This window comes from Mercenaria mercenaria, unplaced genomic scaffold (genome assembly GCF_021730395.1).
Source record: "Mercenaria mercenaria strain notata unplaced genomic scaffold, MADL_Memer_1 contig_3280, whole genome shotgun sequence".
NCBI classification, from domain to species: Eukaryota; Metazoa; Mollusca; class Bivalvia; order Venerida; family Veneridae; genus Mercenaria; species Mercenaria mercenaria.
The window spans coordinates 1-24,583 of NW_026461404.1; the positions used below are offsets into that span (position 1 = coordinate 1).

At 36.2% G+C, this 24,583-nt stretch overlaps 2 protein-coding genes across 2 annotated transcripts; both read right to left on the bottom strand.

Annotated features, from left to right (window-relative positions):
* Positions 1 to 183: 183 nt before the first annotated feature.
* LOC128552906 (uncharacterized) lies at positions 184 to 7,270 on the bottom strand. The gene is made up of 2 exons (XM_053533981.1): positions 6,975 to 7,270; positions 184 to 669 (listed from the first exon to the last, which is right to left on the bottom strand). Exons 1-2 carry the CDS (start codon positions 7,265 to 7,267, stop codon positions 366 to 368), a joined length of 597 nt encoding a protein of 198 aa, XP_053389956.1. The 5' UTR covers positions 7,268 to 7,270; the 3' UTR covers positions 184 to 365.
* A 120-nt stretch (positions 7,271 to 7,390) lies between these two features.
* LOC128552905 (uncharacterized) lies at positions 7,391 to 23,896 on the bottom strand. The gene is made up of 2 exons (XM_053533980.1): positions 23,797 to 23,896; positions 7,391 to 7,781 (listed from the first exon to the last, which is right to left on the bottom strand). Exon 2 carries the CDS (start codon positions 7,772 to 7,774, stop codon positions 7,391 to 7,393), a length of 384 nt encoding a protein of 127 aa, XP_053389955.1. The 5' UTR covers positions 7,775 to 7,781; positions 23,797 to 23,896.
* Positions 23,897 to 24,583: the final 687 nt, after the last annotated feature.

Below are 24,583 nucleotides of genomic sequence, written 5' to 3' on the forward strand. Positions count from 1 at the left end.
ACAAAAGCTCACCTTGTCACTATGTGACAGGTGAGCTAACAAGAAACGTTATCGCACATGGTAAAAGATTAATCACTTTAGTTTTAAAAGTGGTTGGTCCGATTTTGATCAAATAATTGCATTTGCCAAAACTTAAACATCTGGTTTTTTACATTAATTATGTCTACTGAGAAATTGCTTCATTGTTATTAGATATTCACCGAATGTATTTATTAAACTCAATGCCAAACCAAGATTATTTTTCAGCATACGTATTTCATAAGTATTTCAACAGCATTTTCGTTTGGACCACTGTCATCTACTTCTAAACTGATACTACCAGGACTGTCTCTTATCTGGATATTTTTACACACTTCTTCTTCCATTTACCTTTTACTTTCTGAATCATTTTTTGAGGCATCATCTTTGGTCCTTTGTCCTTCAGACTGTTTACAGTCTTTGTCTTCCCCATCATCGTTGTTAAAATGATCTCCATCTGTATCACCAGCTTGGTTTAAACAAGCAGTTTGTCTCTCTATACTCAATCTTCCATCAACTCTGTCAGATGCTGCATTATTATCTACACTGGAGCTTTCAGAGGGACCAGTCTTTTTATCTTGTCCTATGGAAAGGTCTTGTATGCTGTCTGTGCAACATTTTATGCTATCTTGAGTTAAAGTCATCACTGATCTGAAATTCAAGATTTATATGATTAAACAAGAGGGCCATGAAGGTCTTCTATCGCTCACCTGAACTATTGACCTAAAGATCATCAAGATTATCATTCTGACCAAGTTTCATAAAGATATGGTCATAAATATGATCTCTAAAGTGTTAACTAGCTTTTCCTTTGATTTAACCCGGTGCCCTAGTTTCTGACCAAATATGGCCCAGGTTCGAACTTGATCTAAAGATCATTAAGATTTATATTCTGACCAAGTTTCATGAAGATGCAGTCATAAATGTGGCCTCTAGAGTGTTAACAAGCTATTCCTTTGATTTGACCTAGTGACCTAGTTTTTGACCCATCCCGACCCAGATTTAAACTGGACTTTGAGACCATCAAGATTAACATTTTGACCAAGATTCATGAATATACAATCATAAATGTGGCCGCTACAGTGTTAACAAGGTTTTCCTTTGATCTGACCTAGTGACCTAGTTTTTAACCCCAGATAGTTCAATATCAAACTCATCCAAGATTTTATTGAGGATAACATTCTGACCAAGTTTCATTAAGATTGGGCCAAAATTGTGACCTCTGGAGTGTTAACAAGCCTTGCCTTTGATTTGACAAGGTGACCTAGTTTTTGACCCCAGATAATCCAATACCAAACTCGTCCAAGATTTTATTGAGAGTAATACCCTGACCAAGTTTCATTAAGATTGGGCAAAAATTGTGACCTCTAGAGTGTTAACAATTTTTTCCTTTGATTTGACCTGGTGACCTAGTTTTTGATCCCAGATGATCCAATATCGAAATCGTCCAGGATTTTACTGAGAGTAACATTCTGACCAAGTTTCATTAAGATTGGGCCAAAACTGTGACCTCTAGAGTGTTAACAAGCTTTTCCTTTGACTTAACCTGGTGACCTAGTTTTTGATCCTACATGACCCAATATTTAACTCATTCAAGCTTTTATTAAGGGTAACATTCTGACCAAGTTTCATTAAGATTGGGCCAAAATTATGACCTCTAGAGTGTTAACAAGCTTTTCCTTTGATTTGACCTGGTGACCTAGTTTTTGACCCCAGATGACCCAATATCAAACTCTTCTAAGATTTTATTGAAGGTAACATTCTGACCAAGTTTCATTAAGATTGGGCCAAAATTGTGACCTCTAGAGTGTTAACAAGCTTTTCCTTTGATTTGACCTGGTGACCTAGTTTTTGACCCCAGATGACCCAATATCAAACTCATCCAAGATTTTATTAAGGGTAACATTCTGACCAAGTTTCTTTAAGATTTGGCCAAAATCGTGACCTCTAGAGTGTTAACAGTGAAATTGTTTACGACGGATGACTGACAGACGGACGACGGACACAGGGTGATCACAAAAGGTCAACTTTGAGCACTTCGTGTTCAGGTGAGCTAAAAAGAGAAAAAACTTTCTTTGTATGGTACATGAAAATGTTACACAAATTTTGTATTTTGTACATGATAGGGCCTCTGTGGTAGAGCGATTAAGGTTTCTGACTTTGAATCACTTGCCCTTCATCGTTATGAGTTATAGAAACCTCACTGGGTAGAATTCTGTCAAGTGAGAAGTCGTCTAGCTGGCTAACCGAAGCTTGTGGTTCTACCAAAATGCCTTACCATGCTCGAATAATGCCTAGAGGGGAAAGTTGCCATATGACTTACAACTGAGTCAGTGTGGAAAGGTCTTGTGTGTTGTCAGTGCAACATTTTATGCTGTCTTGAGTTAAAGTCATCATTGATCTGAAATTCAAGATTGATATGATTAAACAAGAGGACCATGATGGTCCTGAACCGTTCACCTGTCTCAATGTGACCCAGTTTTGAATCGAGTATGACATGGTTCATACACATTCTTTCAGACAAAATTCCCTGACATTTCCCTGACTTTTCCCTGACATGAAAGCATTTTTCCCTGACTTTTTGGTTCGGTACGATACAAACTAAGTCACCTAGTATGACTTTTGTTATCTTAAAATGTGCACATTTAGTGGTTCAATTTTAAATGAAAAATAGAATGTTGGCCTCCACCGCCCCTACAGCCAACCCTTACCTCCTTTTTTGACAAACATTTACATTGTTTAATATTTTGTTTGTTTATTCCAAATCAATTGGATATGGAGCTGGTGATTATACAAAACACACTGGCAAGCAAAATGACATGAATTATCATGCATTAAAAAGTAATCAAATACACTGTTTCAAACAAACAAATGCTTTTATGTTATGACCAATAGACAATAAAGCAATTACTTTTGGAAACCTGAACATATTAGCCAAATCGAACTGTTTTTCTGAACATAGCTTTACTAAATTACATTAAAATGGAATTGTCATTCTGATTACCAATTAAAAAGAGTAACATATATAGGATATATACCATGCAAAACACCTTGGTAGCAAAAGCATGTCTTTAAGGTATTGTAGATAATATTATGTTCAATTTTATATATCGCACATAAAATAAGCCCTGCATAATTAAGTGACAGTATTGCATACTATTATATACAAGCAAGCTGATCAGCCCCATATCCAGCACAACAGCATAAAAACCACTAAATGTTCACAAAATGTTAAAAGAGTTGTACAGGTTAAACAACTAGCTATAATACACGTGGTTAGATTGAATTAACTAGTACTATAACAAAGGCAATGAATCTATAGGATAAGGATTCTATATAAAACAGCTATTAAGCACTGAAATATTTCATATTTACAAGCACAGGTTGCCATTGAACAAGACAACAATACAAAGGATTTAGGAAGTGTTCAGTTTCTCTTGCAGTGATGATATCTTAGCATCTAGCTCAGTAAGATCTTTTTTCATATCTGTTGCCTTTGCCCGGAAAGCATTTGACTTGGAAAGTAATTCAATTTTCCTTTTCTTTTCAGCCTCCAGAGCTTAAAATTATGCTTTAATTGTTGTAAGTGTGATAGCTTTCATGAAAAAGGAAATATTTGAAGAAACTGCCTTAACCTTTACAAATTGTTGCCTAACCAGATCAGAAAATTCCCTGACATTTTCCTGACATTTTCCAAATTTCAAAATTTCCCTGACATTTTGTAAAATTCCCTGACAATTCCCTGACCTTGAAAAAAATTTTTTTCCCTGACTTTTCCCTGACGCGTATGAACCCTGTATGACGTCGTTTTTTCAATTTTTTTGACATAGTGACCTAGTTTTTGAGCTCATGTGACCCAGTTTTGAATATGACCTAGATATCATCAAGATAAAAATTCTGACCAATTTTCATGTTTGTTTTGTTTGTTTGTTTTGGGTTTAACGCCATTTTTCAACAGTATTTCAGTTTTGTAACGGCGGGCAGTTAACTTAACCAGTGTTCCTGTATTCTGTACCAACTTCCCCACATGAATCAGAGGTGGAGGACTAATGATTTCAGACACAATGTCATTTATCAAATAGTCACGGAGAACATACGCCCCGACCGAGGATCGAATTCACGACCCAGCGATCCGTAGACCAACGCTCTACCTACTGAGCTAAGCGGGCGGGCTCCAATTTTCATGAAGATCCACTGAAAAATATGGCCTCTAGAGAGGTCACAAGGTTTTTCTATTATTTGACCTAATGACTTAGTTTTTGAAGGCACATGACCCTGTTTGAACTTGACCTAGATATCATCAAGGTGAATATTCTCACTAATTTTCATGAAAATCTCATGAAAAATGTGTCCTCTATAAAGGTCACAAGGTTTTTCTATTTTTGTACCTACTGACCTATAGTTTTAGACCGCACATGACCCAGTTTCGAGCTTCACCTAGATATCATCAAGGTGAACTTCTCACCAATTTTCATGAAGATCCATTGAAAAATATGGCCTCTAGAGAGGGCAAAAGGTTTTTCTATTTATATATAGACCTACTGAGCTAGTTTTTGACCATAGTTGACCCAGTTTCGAACTTGGCCTAGATATCATCAAGATGAACATTCATACCAACTTTGATATAGATCCCATAAAAATATGGCCTCTGGAGAGGTCACATGGTTTTTTATTATTTGACTTACTGACCTAGTTTTTGACGGCATGTGACCCAGTTTCGAACTTGACCTAGATATCATCAAGGTGAACACTCTCACCAATTTCATGAAGATCCAATGAAAAGTATTGCCTCTAGACAGGTCACAAGGTTTTTCTTTTTTTAGACATACTGACCTAATTTTTGACTGCAGTTGATCCGGTTTTAACCTGACCTAGATATCATCAAGATGAATATTCAGACCAACTTTCATACAGATCCCATGAAAAATATGGCCTCTATAGAGGTCACAAGCAAAATGTACGGACGGACAGACACACGGACGGACAACAGACGCCACGCGATCACAAAAGCTCACCTTGTCACTTTGTGACAGGTGAGCTAAACAGCTGGTTAGAAACCTAATTTTTGGTGTGGAATTCTGTCATTTGACAATGACATCCAGCTGGCTAACCGAAGGTTGTGGTTCTACCAAAATGCCTTACCATGTCCGAAATAATACCTAGAGGAGCAACTGGGATATTCCTCCATAAAAAAAGCTGAGAAGTTGCCACATGACTTGAGGCAACTGATGTTAAACAAGACAAGAAGGTCATGATGACCCTGAATCGCTCACCTGAGTAATATGAGCCACATGTTTCAAATGGCACAGTGATGTTAAGATATTAACAAAGTAGGTCAGGAGGTCACATTCATGGTCACTGAGTCAGTTTTAATATCGATGTGCAAAACTGTGGATATCATCCAAATTTCAAGGCTGTATCTTAAACAAGAGGGCCATAATAGCCCTATATCGCTCATTTGTTACCATTGCACTAAAGGACAAGAAGGTCAAACAAGAGGGTCATGATGACCCTGGATCGCTCACCTGAGTGATATGAGCTACATGTTATTTTTAGAATTTTTTTTTGAAGATTTTCCGATGAACTATCAAGTAACCCCTGGGGCGGGGCAAATTTTACCCTGGGGGTCATGATTTGAACAAAGTTTGTAGAAGTCTACTAGGCAATGTTACATATTAAATATCTAAGATCTAGGCCTTCTGGTTTATTTTTAGAAAAATTTGAAGATTTCCCGATGTACAATCAAGTAACCCCTGGGGCTGGATCAATTTGACCCTGGGGGATCAAGATTAGAACAAATTTTGTAGAGGTTTACTATGCAATGCTATATGTCAATTATCTAAGATCTAGGCTGGTTTATTTTAAGGATAAGAAGGTCAAACAATAGGGTCATGATATCCCTGGATCGCTCACCTGAGTGATATGAGCTACATGTTGTTTTTAGAAAATTGTTGAAGATTTTTATATGTAAAATCAAGTGCGGGGTCAATTTTGACCCCGGGGGTCATGATTTGAACAAATTTTGTAGAGGTCCACTGGGCAATGCTACTTGTCAAATATCTAAGCTCTACGCCTTCTAGTTTTGTTTATTTTAATTTTTGAAGATTTTCCTACAGAAATCTATGTAAAATCAATTTTGACCCCAGGGTCGTTATTCGAAAAAATTTAGTAGTGTTCCACTATGCAATGATACGTGTCAAATATTTAAGCTCTAGGGATTCTGATTTTTGAGAAGAAGATCTTTTAAGATTTTCCTATGTAAAATCATATGACACCCTCAGGCGGGGTCAATTTTGACCCCAGGGTCATGATTTGAACAAACTTGGTAGAAGTCTACTAGACAATGCTTCACACCAAATATCTAAGCTCTAGGGCTTCTGGTTTTTGAGAAGAAGTTTTTCCTTTCCGTTGCCATGGCAGCCAGAGTTCTGCATGGAATTCAATTCTTTGAACAACTTTTGTAGAGCTTCACCCCAGGAACATTCCTGTGAAGTTTGGATAAAATTGGCCTAGCGGTCTATAAGGAGATGTTGTTTAAAGTAAAAGTTAACGGACAGACAACGTATGACGGACGACGGACGATGGACGCCAAACGGTGAGAGATCACAATAGCTCACCCTGAGCCTTTGGCTTATGTGAGCTAAAACGTTATTGCACATTGTAAAAGTTTAATCACTTCAGTTTTAAAAGTGGTCGGTCTGATTTTGATCAAATAATTGATTTGCCAAAACAAAAACAACTGGTTTTTTACATTAATTATTTTTACTGAGCATTTCCTCAAATGTTATTAGATATTCATAGAATGTATTTGTTAAACTTAATGCCAAACCAAAATTTTTTTCAGCATACTTTAGTATTTTAACAGCATTTTCTCTTGGAAAAATGCCATCTACTACCAAACTGATACTGCCTGGACTGTCTCTTATCTGGATATTTTATACACTTCTTCAAGTTACCTATTACTTTTTGGATCATTTTTTGAGGCATCATCTTCAGTTCTTTGCCCTTCAGACTGTTTACTGTCTTTGTCTTCCCCATCATAGTCGTCAAAATGATCTAAATCTGTATAATCAGCTTGATTTAAGCAAGCACTTTGTCTCTCTATACAACATCCTCCATCAACTCTGTCAGATTCTGCACCACTGTCTGCACTGGAGCTTTCAGAGGGACCAGTCTTTTTACCCTGTCCTATGGACAGGTCTACTATGCTATCTGTGCAACATTTGATGCTGTTTTGAGTTAAAGCCATTACTGACCTGAAATTCAAGATTCATATGATTAAAAAAGAGAAAACAACTTTTCTTTGTATGGTACAATAAATGTTACACAAATTTTGTATTTTGTACATGATAGGGCCTCTGTGGTCAAGAGATTAAGGTGGCTGACTTTGAATCACTTGCCTTTCGATACTGCCAGGACTGTCTCTTATCTTGATATTTTTACACACTTCTTCATCCATTTGCCTATTTCTTTCTGAATCATTTTTTGAGACATCATCTTCAGTTCTTTGTCCTTCAGACTGTTTACTGTTTTTGTCTTCCCCATCAACATTGTTAAAATGATCTCCATCTGTATCATCTGCTTGGTTTAAGCAAGCAATTTGTCTCTCTATACTCCATTCTCCATCCTCTCTGTCAGATTCTGCACCACTGTCTACACAGGAGCTTTTAGAAAGACCAGTCTTTTTATTCTGTCCTATGGAAAGGTCTACTATGCTGTCTGTGCAACATTTGGTGCTGTCTTGAGTTAAAGCCATTACTTATCTGAAATTCAAGATTTATATGATTAAAAAAGGGAAAACAACTTTCTGTGTAAGGTACATTAAAATGTTACACAAATTCTGTATTTTGTACATGATAGGGCCTCTGTGGGCAAGCAATTAAGGTTGATGACTTTGAAATAATTTGCCCTTCATCGTTACGGGTTAGAAGCCTCACTTGTGGTGTAGAACTTTGTCATGTGAGGAAGCCATCCAGAAGGCTAAGGGAAGGTTGTGGTTCTACCAAAATGCCCTACCATGCTCGAAATAATGCCCAGAGGGCCAACTAGCCTCTCATAAAAAAACCTGGAAAGTCGCCATATGACTCACAACTGAGTCAGTGTGACATTCAAACAAACAAAAAATACTGCATATGGTAAAAGTTTGCTTCGGCTTTAAAAGTGGTCAATCTGATTTTGATGAAATAATGGATTTGCTAAAACTTTAATATCTCTGCCTGCTTTTTCACATTATGTTTACTGAGCATTTGATTAAATGTTTTTAGATACACTCTGAATGTATACATTAAACTTACATCCGGGTTGTCAAACCAAGACTTTTCTGCATAGTTAAAACCAAGAATTTTTTCTGCATAGTTAAGTGTAAGTCTGACAAGTCATACATTGCCTAAGGAATGCTATTGTATAATTATAACAAAAATTCTATAACAAAACATTTGTCAAAGAATTCCATTGACAATTTTATGTCTGAAACATTTATACTTAAAATTTAATTTTGTAATTATTATAAATAAATTTATAATAATAAAAAGTTATAATTTTCAATCAAGGTATCTTCAAAATTTGTTTTTTTCTATCCTGGTGGTTTAACTACCCTTAGGGAAAAAAATGCTCATCTTTGCAGTCTTTTCGCAGTGAAACAGTAGTTTTTTCTGAAAAACTGCCTTTTTTGGCCGTTATTAAAACTGTATCCAGCATGAAATGACCAGTAAAAAACAGTTGTTTTCGAAACTGTATATAACTGAAGAATTGAAAAACTGGTGGAGGCCAGTTTTCTGCAGTTAGTTTGAAGTTTTTTTAATGTTTGCACAAAAAGCAGTTTTACGGGAAGCTTAATGCATTTATTTTCTTTGAGCAGTATTTTCAGCATCTTTATCTATCTATCTGCCGCTGACGTCAAACCCCTTGCGGGAACGTAGATATTTTGTGCATCAAAAAGAAAAAGAATATAGTGATAAAAAATTTAGAGTGGAAGAAAATTAAAAATAACTTTGGTGATATTAAAAGGTTAAAACTTGAGTTTGCAGGATAACTAGGGCGAGGCATGTTCAAGGCTGCAAACTGCAACACTGAACTGCTCTAGGGTAGGGAGGTGGGCGACACTGGGGGGAAGTTGGTTCCAATGGTACACGTACTGTTCTCGGAAAATAAGAAAAACTTGTAATAGTCAGTGTTAGTTGGTCTTGATCTAACGGGCGGCTCTCCTTTGGATGCTTTCAATTTTGTCAATTTGAGTTTGGGTGTGGGGCGACCATACCTCGAAGGCATATTAGAGCTCGGGTCGGACTAGAGTCTGGTAAGCAATGATCTTAATGGGTTGGGGTTTGACCTTAATGTTTCTTTGTAAGAACCCTAGGGTTTGTTTAGCTTTCTTGGTTGACCTGTTTATGTGATTGTCCCATGATCGGTGATTTGAGATATCCACACCTAGGTATTTAGCTGGGTTGACTGATTCAAGTTGGACTCCATGTAGGTAATACTGGGTAGGGATAGGATGTTTCCTTCTAGTGGCGTAGATCTTTTGACACTTGATTGAACTCCACTTCCCACTCCAACTCCCATTTTTCTAAATGTTTTAGGTCATTTTGGAGAGTGACAGATTGCTCTGCAGATGACAGAGTTAAATATATTGCCGTGTCATCTGCAAACAGACTGACTTTGGAACTGACGTTTTGTGTTTGTTTTTTTTTGTTTGTTTTGGGTTTAACGCCGTTTTTCAACAGTATCTCAGTCATGTAACGGCGGGCAGTTAACCTAACCAGTGTTCCTGGATTCTGTACCAGTACAAGCCTGTTCTCCGCAAGTAACTGCCAACTTCCCCACATGAATTATCAGAGGTGGAGGACTAATGATTTCAGACACAATGTCGTTTATCAAATAGTCACGGAGAACATACGCCCCGCCCGAGGATCGAGCTCGTGACCCCGCGATCCATAGACCAACGCTCTTACCTACTGAGCTAAGCGGGCGGGCTCGACGTTTTGTGGAAGGTCATTTATGTAAGCTAGGAAGAGCAGGGGACCAAGTACAGACTCCTGTGGTACACCTGATGATACTGAGATGGCATCATTTATGAACAACAGTATTTAAAACACTGCTAAATACTGCTTCCTGATGTTCCATAATGCAGCGCAAAAGATGGCCGCTCACACTGAAAACTAAAGCATGAGAAAGGTAACAAGAGGGCCACGATGGCCCTATATATCGCTCACCAGAGTTGGTCTGGCCTACTGACCTAGCTTTTGACACCACATGACCAAGAGTTGAACTTGACCTTAAGAGCATCAAGACAAACATTCTGATTACATTTCATTAAGATTTGATTACAACTGTCACCTCTACAGATTTCACAAGCTTTTCCTTTGATTTGACTGGATGACCTAGTTTTTGACCCCATATGACCCAGATTCGAACTTGACCTAGAAATCATCAAGCTAGAAATGATTAAGACAAACATTTGACCCAGTTTCATAAAGATTGAGTTACAACTGTGGCTTCTAAAGTGTTCACAAGCTTTTCCTTTGATTTGACCAGGTGACCTAGTTTTTGACCCAACATGACCTAGATTCAAACTTGACCTAGAAATCATCAAGCTAAACTTTCTGACTAAGTTTCATAAAAATTGGGACACAACTGTGGCCTTGAGAGTGTTCACAAGCTTTTCATTTGATTTGACCAGGTGACCTAGTTTTTTAACTAACATTCTGACCAAGTTTCATAAAGATTGGGTCACAAAAGTGGTCTCTAGAGTGTTCACAAGGTTTTCCATTGATCTGACGTACTTACCAAGTTTTTGATCTAACATTACCCAGACTTAAAGCTGACCTAGAGATCAACAAGACTAACCTTCTGACCATGTTTCATAAAGATTGGGACCCAAATATGGTCTCTAGAGTGTTCACATGACCCAGTTTCAAACTTGACCTAGAAATCATCAAGATTAACATTCTGACCAAGTTTCATAAAGATTGAGTCAAAAATGTGGTCTATAGTGTGTTCAAAAGGTTTTCCTTTGATCTGACCTACTGACATAGTTTATGACCCTACATGAACCAGTTTCAAACTTAACCTAGAGATCATCAAGACTAATATTCTGATCAAGTTTCAAAAAGATTGGGTCAAAAAAGTGATCTCTAGAGAGTTCACAAGCTTTTCCTTTGGACTGGCCTAGTGACCTAGTTTTTGATATCACATGACCCAGTTTCAAACTTAATCTAGAGATCATCAAGACTAACATTCTGACCAAGTTTCATAAAGATTTGGGTACAACTGTGGTCTCTGAGTGTTCACAAGCATTTTCTTTGATCTGTTCTACTGACCTAGTTTTTGACCCCACATGACCTAGTTTCAAATTGGACCTAGAGATCATCAATACTAATATTCTGACTAAGTTCCATAAAGATTGGGTCAAAACTGTGGCCTCTTAGAGTGTTCACAAGGTTTCTCTTTGATCTGACCTGGTGACCTAGTTTTTGACCCCACATGACGCAGTTTCATAATTGACCAAGAAATCATCAAGACTAACATTCTGACCAAGTTTCATAAAGATTGGGTCAAAAATGTGGTCTCTAAAGTGTTCACATGCTTTTCCTTTGATCTGACCTACTGACCTAGTTTTTGACCCCACATGACCAAGTTTCAAACTCGACCTAAAAATTGTCAAGACTAACATTCTGACTAAGTGTCATAAAGATTGGGTCACAAATGTGATCTCTATAGCGTTCACAAAGTTTTCCATCGATCTGACGTACTGACCTAGTTTTTGATCCAACATAACCCAGATTCAAACTCGACCTAGAGATCATCAAGACTAATCTTCTGACTAAGTTTCATAAAGATTGGGACCCAAATGTGGTCTCTAGAGTGTTCACAAGCTATACTTTTGATCTGATTAACTGACCTATTTTTTGACCCCACATGACCCAGTTTCAAACTTGACCTAGAAATTATCAAGACTAATATTCTGACCAAGTTACATAAAGACTAGATCAAAATGTGGTCTCTAGAGTGTTCATAAGCTTTTCCTTTGATCTGACCTACAGACCTAGTTTTTGACCCCACGTGACCCAGTTTCAAACTTGACTTATAAATCATCAAGGCTAACATTCTGACCAAGCTCCATAAAGATTGGGTCAAAAATGTGGTCTCTAGAGTGTTCATAAGCGTTTCATTTGATCTGACCTACTGACCTAGTTTTTGACCCCACATGTCCCAGTTTCGAACTTGCCTAGAGATCATCAAGACTAACATTCTGACCTAGTTTCCTAAAGATTGGGTCAAAAATGTGGCCTCTAGAATGTTCACAAGGTTTCTCTTTGATCTGACCTGGTGACCTAGTTTTTGACCCCACATGACCAAGTTTCAAACTTGACCAAGAAATCATCAAGACTAACATTCTGACCAAGATTCATAAAGATTGGGTTAAAAATGTGGTCTCTAAAGTGTTCACATGTTTTTCCTTTGATCTGACCTAATTACCTAGTTTCTGACCCCACATGACCAAGTTTCGAACTTGACCTACAGATCATCAAGTCTAACATTCTGACCAAGTTTCATAAAGACTGGGTCACAAATGTGGTCTCTAGTATGTTCACAAGGTTTTCCATTGATCTGAAGTACTGACCTACTCTTTGATTCAACATGACCCAGATTCAAACTCGACCTAGAGATCATCAAGACTAACCTTCTGACCAAGTTTCATAAAGACTAGGTCAAAAATGTGGTCTCTAGAGTGTTCACAAGCTATTCGTTTGATCTGACGTACAGACCTAGTTTTGACACCACATGACCCAGTTTTGAATTTGACCTAGAGACTATTAAGACTAACATTCTGACCAAGTTTCATAAAGATTGGGTTAAAAATGTGGTCTCAGGAGTGTTCACAGGTTTTTCATTTGAACTGACCTACTGACCTAGTTTTTGACCCCACATGACCAAGTTTCAAACTCGACCTACAAATCATCAAGACTAACATTCTGAATAAGTTTCATAAAGATTGGGTCACAAATGTGGTCTCTAGAGTGTTCACAAGCTATACCTTTGATCTGATTTACTGACCTACATTTTGAACCCACATGACCCAGTAATAAACCTGACCTAGAAATCATCAACACTAACATTCTGACCAAGTTTCATAAAGATTAGGTCAAAACTTTTGTCTCTAGAGTGTTCACAAGCTATTCGTTTGATCTGACCTACAGACCTAGTTTTTGACCCCACATGACCCAGTTTTGAACTTGACCTAGAAACCAATAAGACTAACATTCTGACCAAGTTTCATAAAGATTGGGTCAAAAATGTGGTATCTGGAGTGTTCACAGGTTTTTCATTTGAACTGACCTAGTTTTTAACCAAACATAACCCAGTTTAAAACTGGACCTAGAGATCATCAAGACTAACATTCTGACCAAGTTTCAAAAAGATTTGGTTACCACTGTGGCCTCTGGAGTGTTCACAAGCATTTTCTTTGATCTGACCAACAGACCTAGTTTTTGACCCCACATGACCCAGTTTCAAACTCAACCTAGAGATCATCAAGACAAACATTCTGACCAAGTTTCATAAAGATTGGGTCAAAAATGTGGTCTCTAGAGTGTTCATAAGCGTGTTATTTGATCTGACCTACTGACCTAGTGTTCGAACCCATATGACCCAGTTTCGAACTTGCCTAGAGATCATCAAGGCTAACATTCTGACCAAGTTTCATAAAGGTTGGGTCAAAAATGTGACCTGTAGAATGTTCACATGCTTTGATCTGACCTGGTGACCTAGTTTTTGACCCCACATGACCCAGTTTTGAACTTGACCTAGAAACCAATAAGACTAACATTCTGACCAAGTTTCATAAAGTTGGGTCAAAAATGTGGTCTCTAGTGTTCACATGCTTTTCCTTTGATCTGACCTACTGACCTAGTTTTTGACCCCACATGACCAAGTTTTCGTTTCAAACCCGACCTATAGATCATCAAGACTAACATTCTGACCAAGTTTCATAAAGATTGGGTCATAAATGTGGTTTCTAGAGTGTTCACAAGGTTTTCTATTGATCTGAAGTACTGACCTACTTTTTGATCCAACATGACCCAGATTCAAATTCGACCTAGAGATCATCAAGGCTAACCTTCTGACCAAGTTTCATAAAGATTGGGACCCAAATGTGGTCTCTAGAGTGTTCACAAGCTATACCTTTGAACTGATTTACTGACCTACTTTTTGACCCCACATGACCCAGTTTCAAACTTGGCCTAGAAATCATCAAGACTAACATTTTGACCACTTTAGTTTCATAAAGACTGGGTCAAAAATGTGGCCTCTAGAGTGTTCACAAGGCAAATGCTGACGCATGACGCACACCCAACGTCGGACAATGACCAGTCACAATATCTCACCTTGAGCACTTTGTGCTCTGGTGAGCTAAAAATGGATTATAACTGCTCAAATACAATATGTTTAACACAAAATGACTTATGTTATTAAGCATGTGAAAAGGTAACAAGAGCTGTCCGTGTTCCACTATTCGGGGATTTGACAGTAAAATGAATACCGTTATGCCTGAATAAGAGACCTCTAGTTTAAAAGGAAGATACACCAAGGGGCATAATTCCATCAAATACACAAATCTGAGTTATTAGGATTGTTACAACACATGTAGATGATGATAAAGACATATTTTGAGTTTCAAGTCATTATCTTATTTAGTACCAAAGTTAGTCCAGAAAACAAAGTTTGTAAAAAATTTAAGTACAAAAGGGGCATAATTTGTTAAAAAATACAAATCAGAGTTATGTGTTACAACACATGCTGATGATGATGATAAAGATACATTTTAAGTTTCAAGTCTTTATCTTATATTGCATTAAAGTAGTATCCAAAAAGCGAAGATTGCAAAAATGTTTAAGTACAAAAGGGGCATAATTCTGTCAAAAACACAATTAGAGTTATGGGGTATGTAGCCACACATGCAGACGATTATAAACAAATACTTTTAATTTCAAGTCATTATCTTTTAAAGTACCAAAGAAATGTCTATAAACGAAGCTTTCGAAAAAATTTAACATGAAAATAATTCAAAGTATAACTCCTTGGTGACCTTGACCTTGGGTATAATGGGCCCAGCCCCTACATATACTTTGTTTGTATGCTGAACAATGTTAATGTGAATTTTAACTTACAGTATGATATAAGCAAAAGTAACAAAGATATGAAAGAAAAACAAAGGTTGCCGAAAAACTTTAACCTTAAAAATAACCTAAGTATAACACCTTGGTGACCTTGACCTTGGGTATAATGGGCCCAGTTCCTATACATACTTTGTATGCTGGACAATGTTTATATAAAGTTACAGTAAGATATAAGCAATAGTAACAAAGATATGACAGAAAAACAAAGGTTGCCGAAAAATTTTAACCTTAAAAATAACCCAAGTATAACACCTTAGTGACCTTGACCTTGGGTATAATGGGCTCAGCCCCTACATATACTTTGTTTGTATACTGGACAATGTTTATGTGAAGTTACAGTAAGATACCAGGGATGTTCAAAAATAACGTAGACTTTTGCTGTCAAATGTTGCATATTGTGTAAATGATAATGTGAAATATATCGTTGTAATTCTGAATCTTTCTGTAATTTGGTCATACATTTTTTGTAACATTTTTGCTGATAGGTACATCACGTCGAACGTTTTTATTACCATAGCTACGCATAACCGGCGCTGTCACTTTTTGATCTGTCGTGATTTGAATTTGATCGCCTATGTTCGCACTAATAGTATACTTATTTGCCCCAAAATAGGCCAAAGTGCAGCAACACGTCTGGGCGACATGCACCTAGAGCATGGAGTCATTCTGACGTGGGAGGCGGAAGAAAACAACGTTTAAACTAAGTGAGTATTGCTGTTTATAGGGCATGTAATGTCGTCACCGACTCGCATAGATAATAAGACAGTTGCTTAGTTACGGAGAAATTTTGGTGAACAGCAACTGAAATTCATAAATTAATAAAGTAGACGCCACAAAACTGTTCATTCATCTGTGTCTTTATCTTCAAGTGGTACAAACGATTCTCAGATTGTCCAGAATTGCTTAAATGGACAGCAAAGATGGAGGGAAAACAAGAGCACCGCCTTGCGGGTGCTGACGCTCATCTGATTTTTTTGTATAATAGAAATATTGTCCTACCCATGATTTTCTAAGTCTAAAAAGGGCCATCATTCTTGCAAAAAGCAGGATAGAGTTATGTTTTTTGATGTACTGCGTCCGCTTATGATGGTGAAAAACTGTTGCAAGTTTTAAAGCAATAGCTTTGATAGTTTAGGAGAAAATCTGACCTAAACATAATACTCAACCAAGAAAATCATTTTCTAAGTCCAAAAGGGGCAATAATTATTGCAAAAAGCAGGATGGAGTTATGTTGCTTGCTGTACAGGGTCAGCTTATGATGGTGAACAAGTGTTGCAAGTTTCAAAGCAATAGCTTTAATAGTTAAAGAGAAAAAGTTGACCTAAACATAAAACTTAACCAAGAAATCTGATATTTTCTAAGTTCAAAAGGGGCCATAAATCTTGCAAAAAGCAGGATGGAGTTATCTTTCTTGCTATACAGGGTCAGCTTATGATGGTGAACAAGTGTTGCAAGTTTTTAAGCAATAGCTTTGAAAGTTTAGGAGAAAATCTGACCTAAACATAAAACTTAACCAAGAAAACTGATTTTCTAAGTCCAAAATGGGCAATAATTCTTGCAAAAAGCAGGATGGAGTTATGTTTCTTGATGTACAGGGTCAGCTTATGATGGTGAACAAGTGTTGCAAGTTTCAAAGCAATAGCTTTGACAGTTTAGGAGAAAAGTTGACCTAAACATAAAACTTAACCAAGAAATCTGATATTTTCTAAGTACAAAAGGGGCCATAAATCTTGCAAAAAGCAGGATGGAGTTATGTTTCTTGCTATACAGGGTCAGCCTATGATGGTGAACAAGTGTTCCAAGTTTCAAAGCAATAGCTTTGATAGTTTAGGAGAAAAGCTGACCTAAACATAAAACTTAACCAGGCAACGCCGACGCAGACGCCAACACCGACGCCGACACCGCTCAAGTGATGACAATAACTCATCATTTATTTTCAAAAAATCAGATGAGCTAAAAAGGAAAAACTGCGAATGGACGTTTAACGCCAATGTATGACGCCGTAGATAAAGACCAAGTACTCATGCTGAGTACCCTGTCCGAGATGCATGTCATAAGTGTTCATACTGAGGTAATGCTATTGACATCAAAGCGTAACTCATCAAAGCGTAACTCCAAGTACATTGATGATTCTGTGATAAAATCCACGAAATGTGTTAGGAATCTTGGAGCAGTATTTGACAGCGGTATGGATATGGAACAACAAGTCAACTCGGTGTGCCAGGCTGGATATGCACAACTTCGCAGAAAAGACGGTATCTTACCAGTGATGCCACAAAAACCCTTATAAACAGCCTGGTTAGACTACTGTAATGCCTTGTTAAGTGGTATACCAAACAGCACACTTAACAAGTTACAACATGTCCAGAACACTGCAGCTCGCGTAATCACTAAGACGCCCCGTCGCAATCATATAACACCGGTTCTGAAGGAGCTTCACTGGTTGCAAGTGAAATACAGGGTGCAGTTCAAGGTTCTGACCCACACCTTTAAGGCTTTACACAATCAGTCCCCTGCCTATATTAGGGATATGCTAGGACCCTAAGATCACAAGACACGCTGTCACTGGTTATGCCAAAATCTAAAACCATGATGTATGGCAATCGCAGCTTTTCGTGCACTACTCCAAAGCTTTGGAACTCCCTTCCTGTCATGATCAGGGAAGCTGGCATGCTAGCTGCTTTCGAAGCCTGCTCAAAACCCACTTCTTTGTACAATATTTTGTTAACTGACCGATACATTTATTTTTTTTATCTTGTTTTTTAAATTATACTTGTTTTCATTCATGATTTTTGTTAATGTGGAATGCATTATCTTTGTATACGTATTTGTTTGTATTTTTGCAATTTATTCTGTAAAGCACTTTTGAACGTGTACAAGTGCATGAAAAGAGTGCTATATAAATGTGGTATAATAATAATAATACTAATAATACATTTTTAGTATTCTAATCAAACAACTTTTATGACTGAAGTATTGCTTATGAAAATTTATGAAATAAATTTACAAATATGAATTAATGCAAACTTAATGAAAGCATCACAATGAAGGCACAACGCCGTTAACATCATTGAAATATATTGCCGTGCGCCGGGTCCATGTAAGTGACTGTTTTCCAGGAGGCGTAACTCCTGAATGCATGGTGATAATCAAGTCAAATTTGCAGTGCAGTTAGAGGAAAGATAGCAAATGAATATGATATATTTCATGTTTTGCTTCATTAAAGTATATAAAAGCTAGAGAAAAAGTCTACGTTATTTTTGAAGAGCCCTCATTATAAGCAATAGTAACAAAGATATGACAGAAAAACAAAGGTTGCCGAAAAACTTTAACCTTAAAATTAACCTAAGTATAACAGATTGGTGACCTTGACCTTGGGTATAAATGGACTCAGCCCATACACATACATTGTTTGTATACTGGACAATGTTTATGTGAAGTTACAATAAGATATATTAGCAAAAGTAACAAAGATATGACAGAAAAACAAAGGTTGCCAAAACTTTAACTTGAAGAAGGGTCACGCAGACGCCAGGGCAAGTAGTATAGTGGAGTTAAAAATGGATTATAACTGCTCAAATACAATGTTTAACACAAAATGATGCACAAATAGGTAAATAATTGATAACAACTGGAGGTTATAGTCCGTTTTATTTGACCTGGCGAGGCGGAGTTAATCTCTGACTTATGCAAATAAAAATAATGGTAATCTCAAAAAACGAGCAAAATAGGTTGAGCAATATAACTGTTTAATTCCATAATCTTCGGTAACCAATGACTAACATTCAACGCTACATTGGTTACATGTACTACATACCCTGCACAATAATGTAATGGACCGTCGCGAAACCTGTGACGCTCCGACAGGTCAAATAAAATGCACTATACTAATAAGGCAGGATTAAAGTGTGAAAATCATGCACAGACTGAATGGATTTATAGGCATATTGATGGAAACTGGTGAAAATGTGCAAATTCAAAGGACTTACAAGATAAAGGACAAAACCTAGTTCATAACCTGTATAAACGAATCTGAGTTTTTGTATTTAAATAGAAATTCAGCTCAATGTACATTTTATGGATGATTAAATCATCACAGACAGTTTAATATTCAAACAATCTGACTATATAAAGTATATACGCTTCGCTTAGGATCTGAACACGAGCTATATTGATTCTGAAGACCCTTCTGCTAGCCAATCAAAAGCTAACTTACAACATTCTGCAAGCTTAAAAAAGCGTTGGTTTTTTATATCAACAATTCTTATTTTGTAGGAGGTCAGGTAGCCAATGTTTGACTATAACTGCAAAAAAGTTTTAACCTCTCTTGAAAATATAACCCCTTATAACTTAAAATCCAAATTCAAAATTAGTCCCTGATCAGCGCATTCAACTATTCGAAAATGCTTCCCTGAATTAAGAAGTGAAAGTGATGTATAACAGTTATTGCAACAGAAAAACTAAACAGATTTTATTTCATTTCTTACGAGTGTGAGAGAGGCAATTGCTATATTGGGTTAATGGTTTATAATCAAACAATATGGCAAAAACAAAAGCAATGAAAAAAGGAAGACAGAAATATGTGTGTTGGAATAGGTGGAGAGGGAGGAATGAGGGATATTAAGAAACAATATGAGATATTAGAGTTTGTTTTTTCCATAAAAAATATCTCACCTACCAATTACCATGCAGAAGTTGTAAAATGCCACAATATTAAAAGAGCTATAACAGTGATTTCTAATTTCTAATTTTGAAGGACAATCATCTAAGAAACAAAAATATGCAATAAAGTCATAAGTCACCAGTATTGAAAAAGAGTTATGATCTGCCCTTCAATATCTAAAGTTTTAAGAAATTCTATTACTGAAAAAAATTCCGCACATCTCATATAGAGAGACTCTAGCATACGCCTTTTATTTAGTCACCATTTAACTTTTAATGTTAATATATACTCAACAAAAAAAGTTCTGCAACAGAACATGTTTCATGCTGTAATTTATCTATTACTTAACGTACAAGTATAATTCATATAATTTATATCAAATAAAAGTACAAGTCAATCTTAACAAAATACTGAAAACAGAATGAAAATTGCATTACTGTTTTCTGCAAATTTCATGTTCAATTTAGTCACATAGGGTACCTGATCAAAAGTTGCAAAATTGCGGAGTGGATTTCAATAGTGGGTGTATCCATCATTTTGTGTAAAATGGTAAATCGTGTTTGCACTGTAATTGTAGTGAGCGGTATACATATAGTTGTTTGCACTGTTTGACATTTATTGTTTGAGGAAGACAATAAACTAATCCATCAATCTAATTTGTGGGAATAAGCCAAGTCGTTATTATTTTCTTCACAGGTCTACCCTTTTCTAGCGCTTTAATGAAACATTATGTGAGATACACGGTATTGGTCAAAGCAATGCTGTAAATAAAAGAATTACAAGACAGGCAAGACTTGCCGGCCTGCCCAACATTCTGCAACAGGAGTGGGCTCTCATTCCACAACGGAAAATCCGCCGGCTTGTGTTTTCAATGTGGAGTCATCTGCTTGAATGCAATGCACAAAATAGCGGATACACGCACTATTGAAATTCACCCAGCAATTTTGCAACCTTTGATCAGGTACCCTATGTGACTTTGAACATGAAATTTGCTGAAACCGGTAATTCAATTTTCATTCTCTTCTGTTTTCAGTATTTTGTTAAGATTGACTTGTAATTTTGTTTGATATATGAACTATACTTGTACATTAAGTAATAAATAAGTTACAGCATAAAACATGTTTTGTTGCAGAACTTTTTTTGTTGAGTATAGTTCTTGATATTCATCACTTTCTATAGTTACTGTAATTAATTGTCCTTCTTTTTCTCAATACAAAATGAAATATTAAATGACACGAAAATTATATAAGAATAAAGTCCGAAAGCTATTATCTTTAAGTGTTAATTTAATTAGGCAAAGAAAGAATACAAACACTTAGAAACATATTTTCTCAATTGAACAATAGCAAAATGACATCACAGTTTACAGCTTTTTACCAAAATTTATTAAGAATGGTTAAAGAATCAGTAACACAGAAATTATTAAACTTTGTTTAAGCCACCTTGCTAACATTTTAGTCAAATTTTACAGAATACATATTTAGCTAAGTATCCTACTATGATTATAATAAATGTTTTTGAATTTATGTGACATAACTTATATGACTTTTAAGAGTAGACTGTGAGTAATTTTCTACATAAATAAAATTATTGCTATATATAAAACTGAAATTATATAAAGTGGATATAAATCTATGTGAAACATGCAAAATGTTATTGAATAACACCATTTTTGCACATCCTCTTGAAAAAGATCAAATAAAATATTTGTTTTTCATGTATTTTTAATTTTGACAGCTGTATCATGTACCATTATATGCTACAGTATATGCCAACTGTCAGTGAGGCTATCATTCGTGGCCTACAAGTAAAATAAACAAAATACACAGAAAATAAGTTTAGGGTTTGAAAACAGGTGGGGGTAAGTTGACGATACAACTAAATTGTCCAAAAGAGAAGCTGAGTGTCTACCTGTTCAGGTGCAAATCAGACAGCGAAAATATGTCACATCTGATTTTAGGCAGTGGCTTATAATGGGTCCTGTACTAGACAACCTGTACAGGGCTGGCCACAAGCTCATATTTTTATGCTTAATTTATGCTATAATAAATTATACTATATAGAAAAAAATTATATAGTATATATACATAGCATAAAAATATGCATTGTTTTTTCGCACTAACTTAATATGGCCGGGACCTTTACAATTGGGAAAAATGCGTTGGAAAATGCCTAAATTGGGAATGGTTAAAAGTCATATCTTCTATTAAAATGTCACATTAAGAAAGAAAATGGCCATAGTTTATCATTATGCATTAATTTAGCAAACTGTCTTGTGTTTCATATGTTTAAGCTTTTAGTCTAAATGTTTGAAAAAGTTGAAAAAAAAAGAAAATCAATTTAACTTTGGGAATTTTAGCTTTGAAATTGGGAAAAAACATACTATTTTCCATTGGGATTGGGGCCCAATTTCAGCCCTTAAATTCATAACTTTATCATGACATCACCGTACATTAGAGGTTCTAACTGACCAATCATAGAGCTGCATTTTCGAGTACTGCCAGTTTCCACTTGGGTATAACGAAGTATATTTACAATGAACATATAGTGACTTTAGAAATATATCATACTATTTAAGAAATCAAATCAAGATTTTTCACTGCACATGCCCCAGATGATGCTACAAATAAAAAAACTTTGAAGTTTCATTGAAATATTATATGGATTTAATACCTTTATTTTAGTTTAAAGTTTGAGATTTTACACAGGGAGTCTATGATAAAGTCTGTGTAAAATGTAATCATTACCCAAGTGAAATTAGTATCATTCCGCAATGTTTTAGACATGTTAAAATTATGAATTGGCTAGAAAAAAACACTGATATGAGCCCCTTCCCTATGGTTTTGAGTACAGTACTTTAGCCTTATCAATAAATTAAGTATTAAAGTCAATTAAGTGTACAGTAAGTAACCTAAGTAAATGTACTTATAAACTTTGATAATGGGCCTATTCATTTCACTCAACCCAGGGCACGCCGGTCACGTGTGCAGCAAGAAAAAAATTCCTGCTGATTTATTAATAAATGAACGTTTCGGCGCACACTGGCCATGTGACTGGCAAATACAAAAAATAAATTTTCAACTTATTATGATTTTCTGATGTGGCCTGTTCCAAATAAGTTAACAAAATGTTCTTGCAGTGTGTTTCTAAATTTACTGGTACTAACCCAAAATTCCAAATGTTTACCAGAATTTTATGTCGCGAAAATATATGATTTGACGCTTTGCCTATCTCGCAAGACCTGCGCACATCGGCGTAAGCCAGATAGACCTGGGCAGTGCCAGGAAGCCAAACGAACGCCTAGCCGATTACATGCAGCGAAACAGCGTATGCCGCAAAAGTGGAACGAATTCGCCCTAATTTTTGTGGCAGCTGATCTCAATACAATCAACATGCACTGATCTTTCCAATACAGGTAAATCCAATAATTCCTTTGCAATAGATCTATGACGAATTATCTTTAAACACCCCTGTACATATCGGACTCAACTGCCACATTATCAATGTTTATTAGTACAGGTTTGTATTTATAAAACATGGTTGGCATTAAATTGCCCACATAATTTGAGTGTACACAAAATACAATAGATCTATATTTAATTTGTACTGTTTCTAAAAATAGTAACTTGCTGGTTTTTCCAGCTATTTTTGCAAATTTCTTGTAAATTAATAACCAAAAATTCATCTCAACAAAAAAATATTAGATCTACAGGTCTAGTTTAGATAGTCATTTTTTGCCACAAATTGGGAAAAATGGAAATGGGGCAATGGGGCCGATATTCGACAGTGTGGAACAGCTGGAAAAAAAGCCATGCAAACGCAAGACTGTCAAGAGCTCAGTTTATTTTATTTGACAACCTTTTGAAGTTCAAGAGGTTGTCAAATAAGATAAGATACCCACAAGCTTGATAGCTGAGGTACGCACGTCCAACTTACACTGTACTGTAGCAAGTATCCAACTTAGCTGTTTACATTTTTGTAACACGCCTAATAAATCCTTTTAACGGCTGCTATATATCGAAAGTAAGTTTTCCTTTTGGTTTTCCCAATATAGACGGGTATAAATCCTGGATTTTAGGACTAAGCCGGACAAACCACAATTATTTTTAAATTTTAGAAGGGTCTCCAAAAGTCCAAGGGACCTGATCTTCGAATCGTAACCTTTCTGAGATTTAATTATACATTAATCAAAATATATTATGGTGGCATAGATTTTGTAGACAGTTTTCGCTAAAAATATCACATTATAGATCTATCCAGTTATCATCTGTCAAGTGACAAAATTGCGTGTTTTCCAGTTATTATCTGGCAAGTGGCAAAGTCGCGTGTGGCCATACCACGTGATCAAACGGGCAAGGAACAACACGCGAAAATCGGCCTCGATTCAGGATTTCTCAGTCCGATTTTTGACGAGATAAAGCACACAGTACCCAGCATTATAGATCTAATAGCTATAGATCAACGGTTAATAGAGATTTAAAAACGTCTTTGTGGTATTTTAGATTATTCGTGAACAGTAATTTGTTATAGCTCTAGATAGTTTCCCTCCCTATCGGTTTCTTTTTCACGAAGAAACTGACGAGTGTGTGTTTACAAATAGCCAGTATCAGATTCTCCGTCTACCTTTGATTGACACCTCTGAAATATTAATGAAAGGGATCATTGGTACGTATGCGCATTCAGTCGACTCTCTTCTTCGAAAAATATTGCTACAGTCACATTG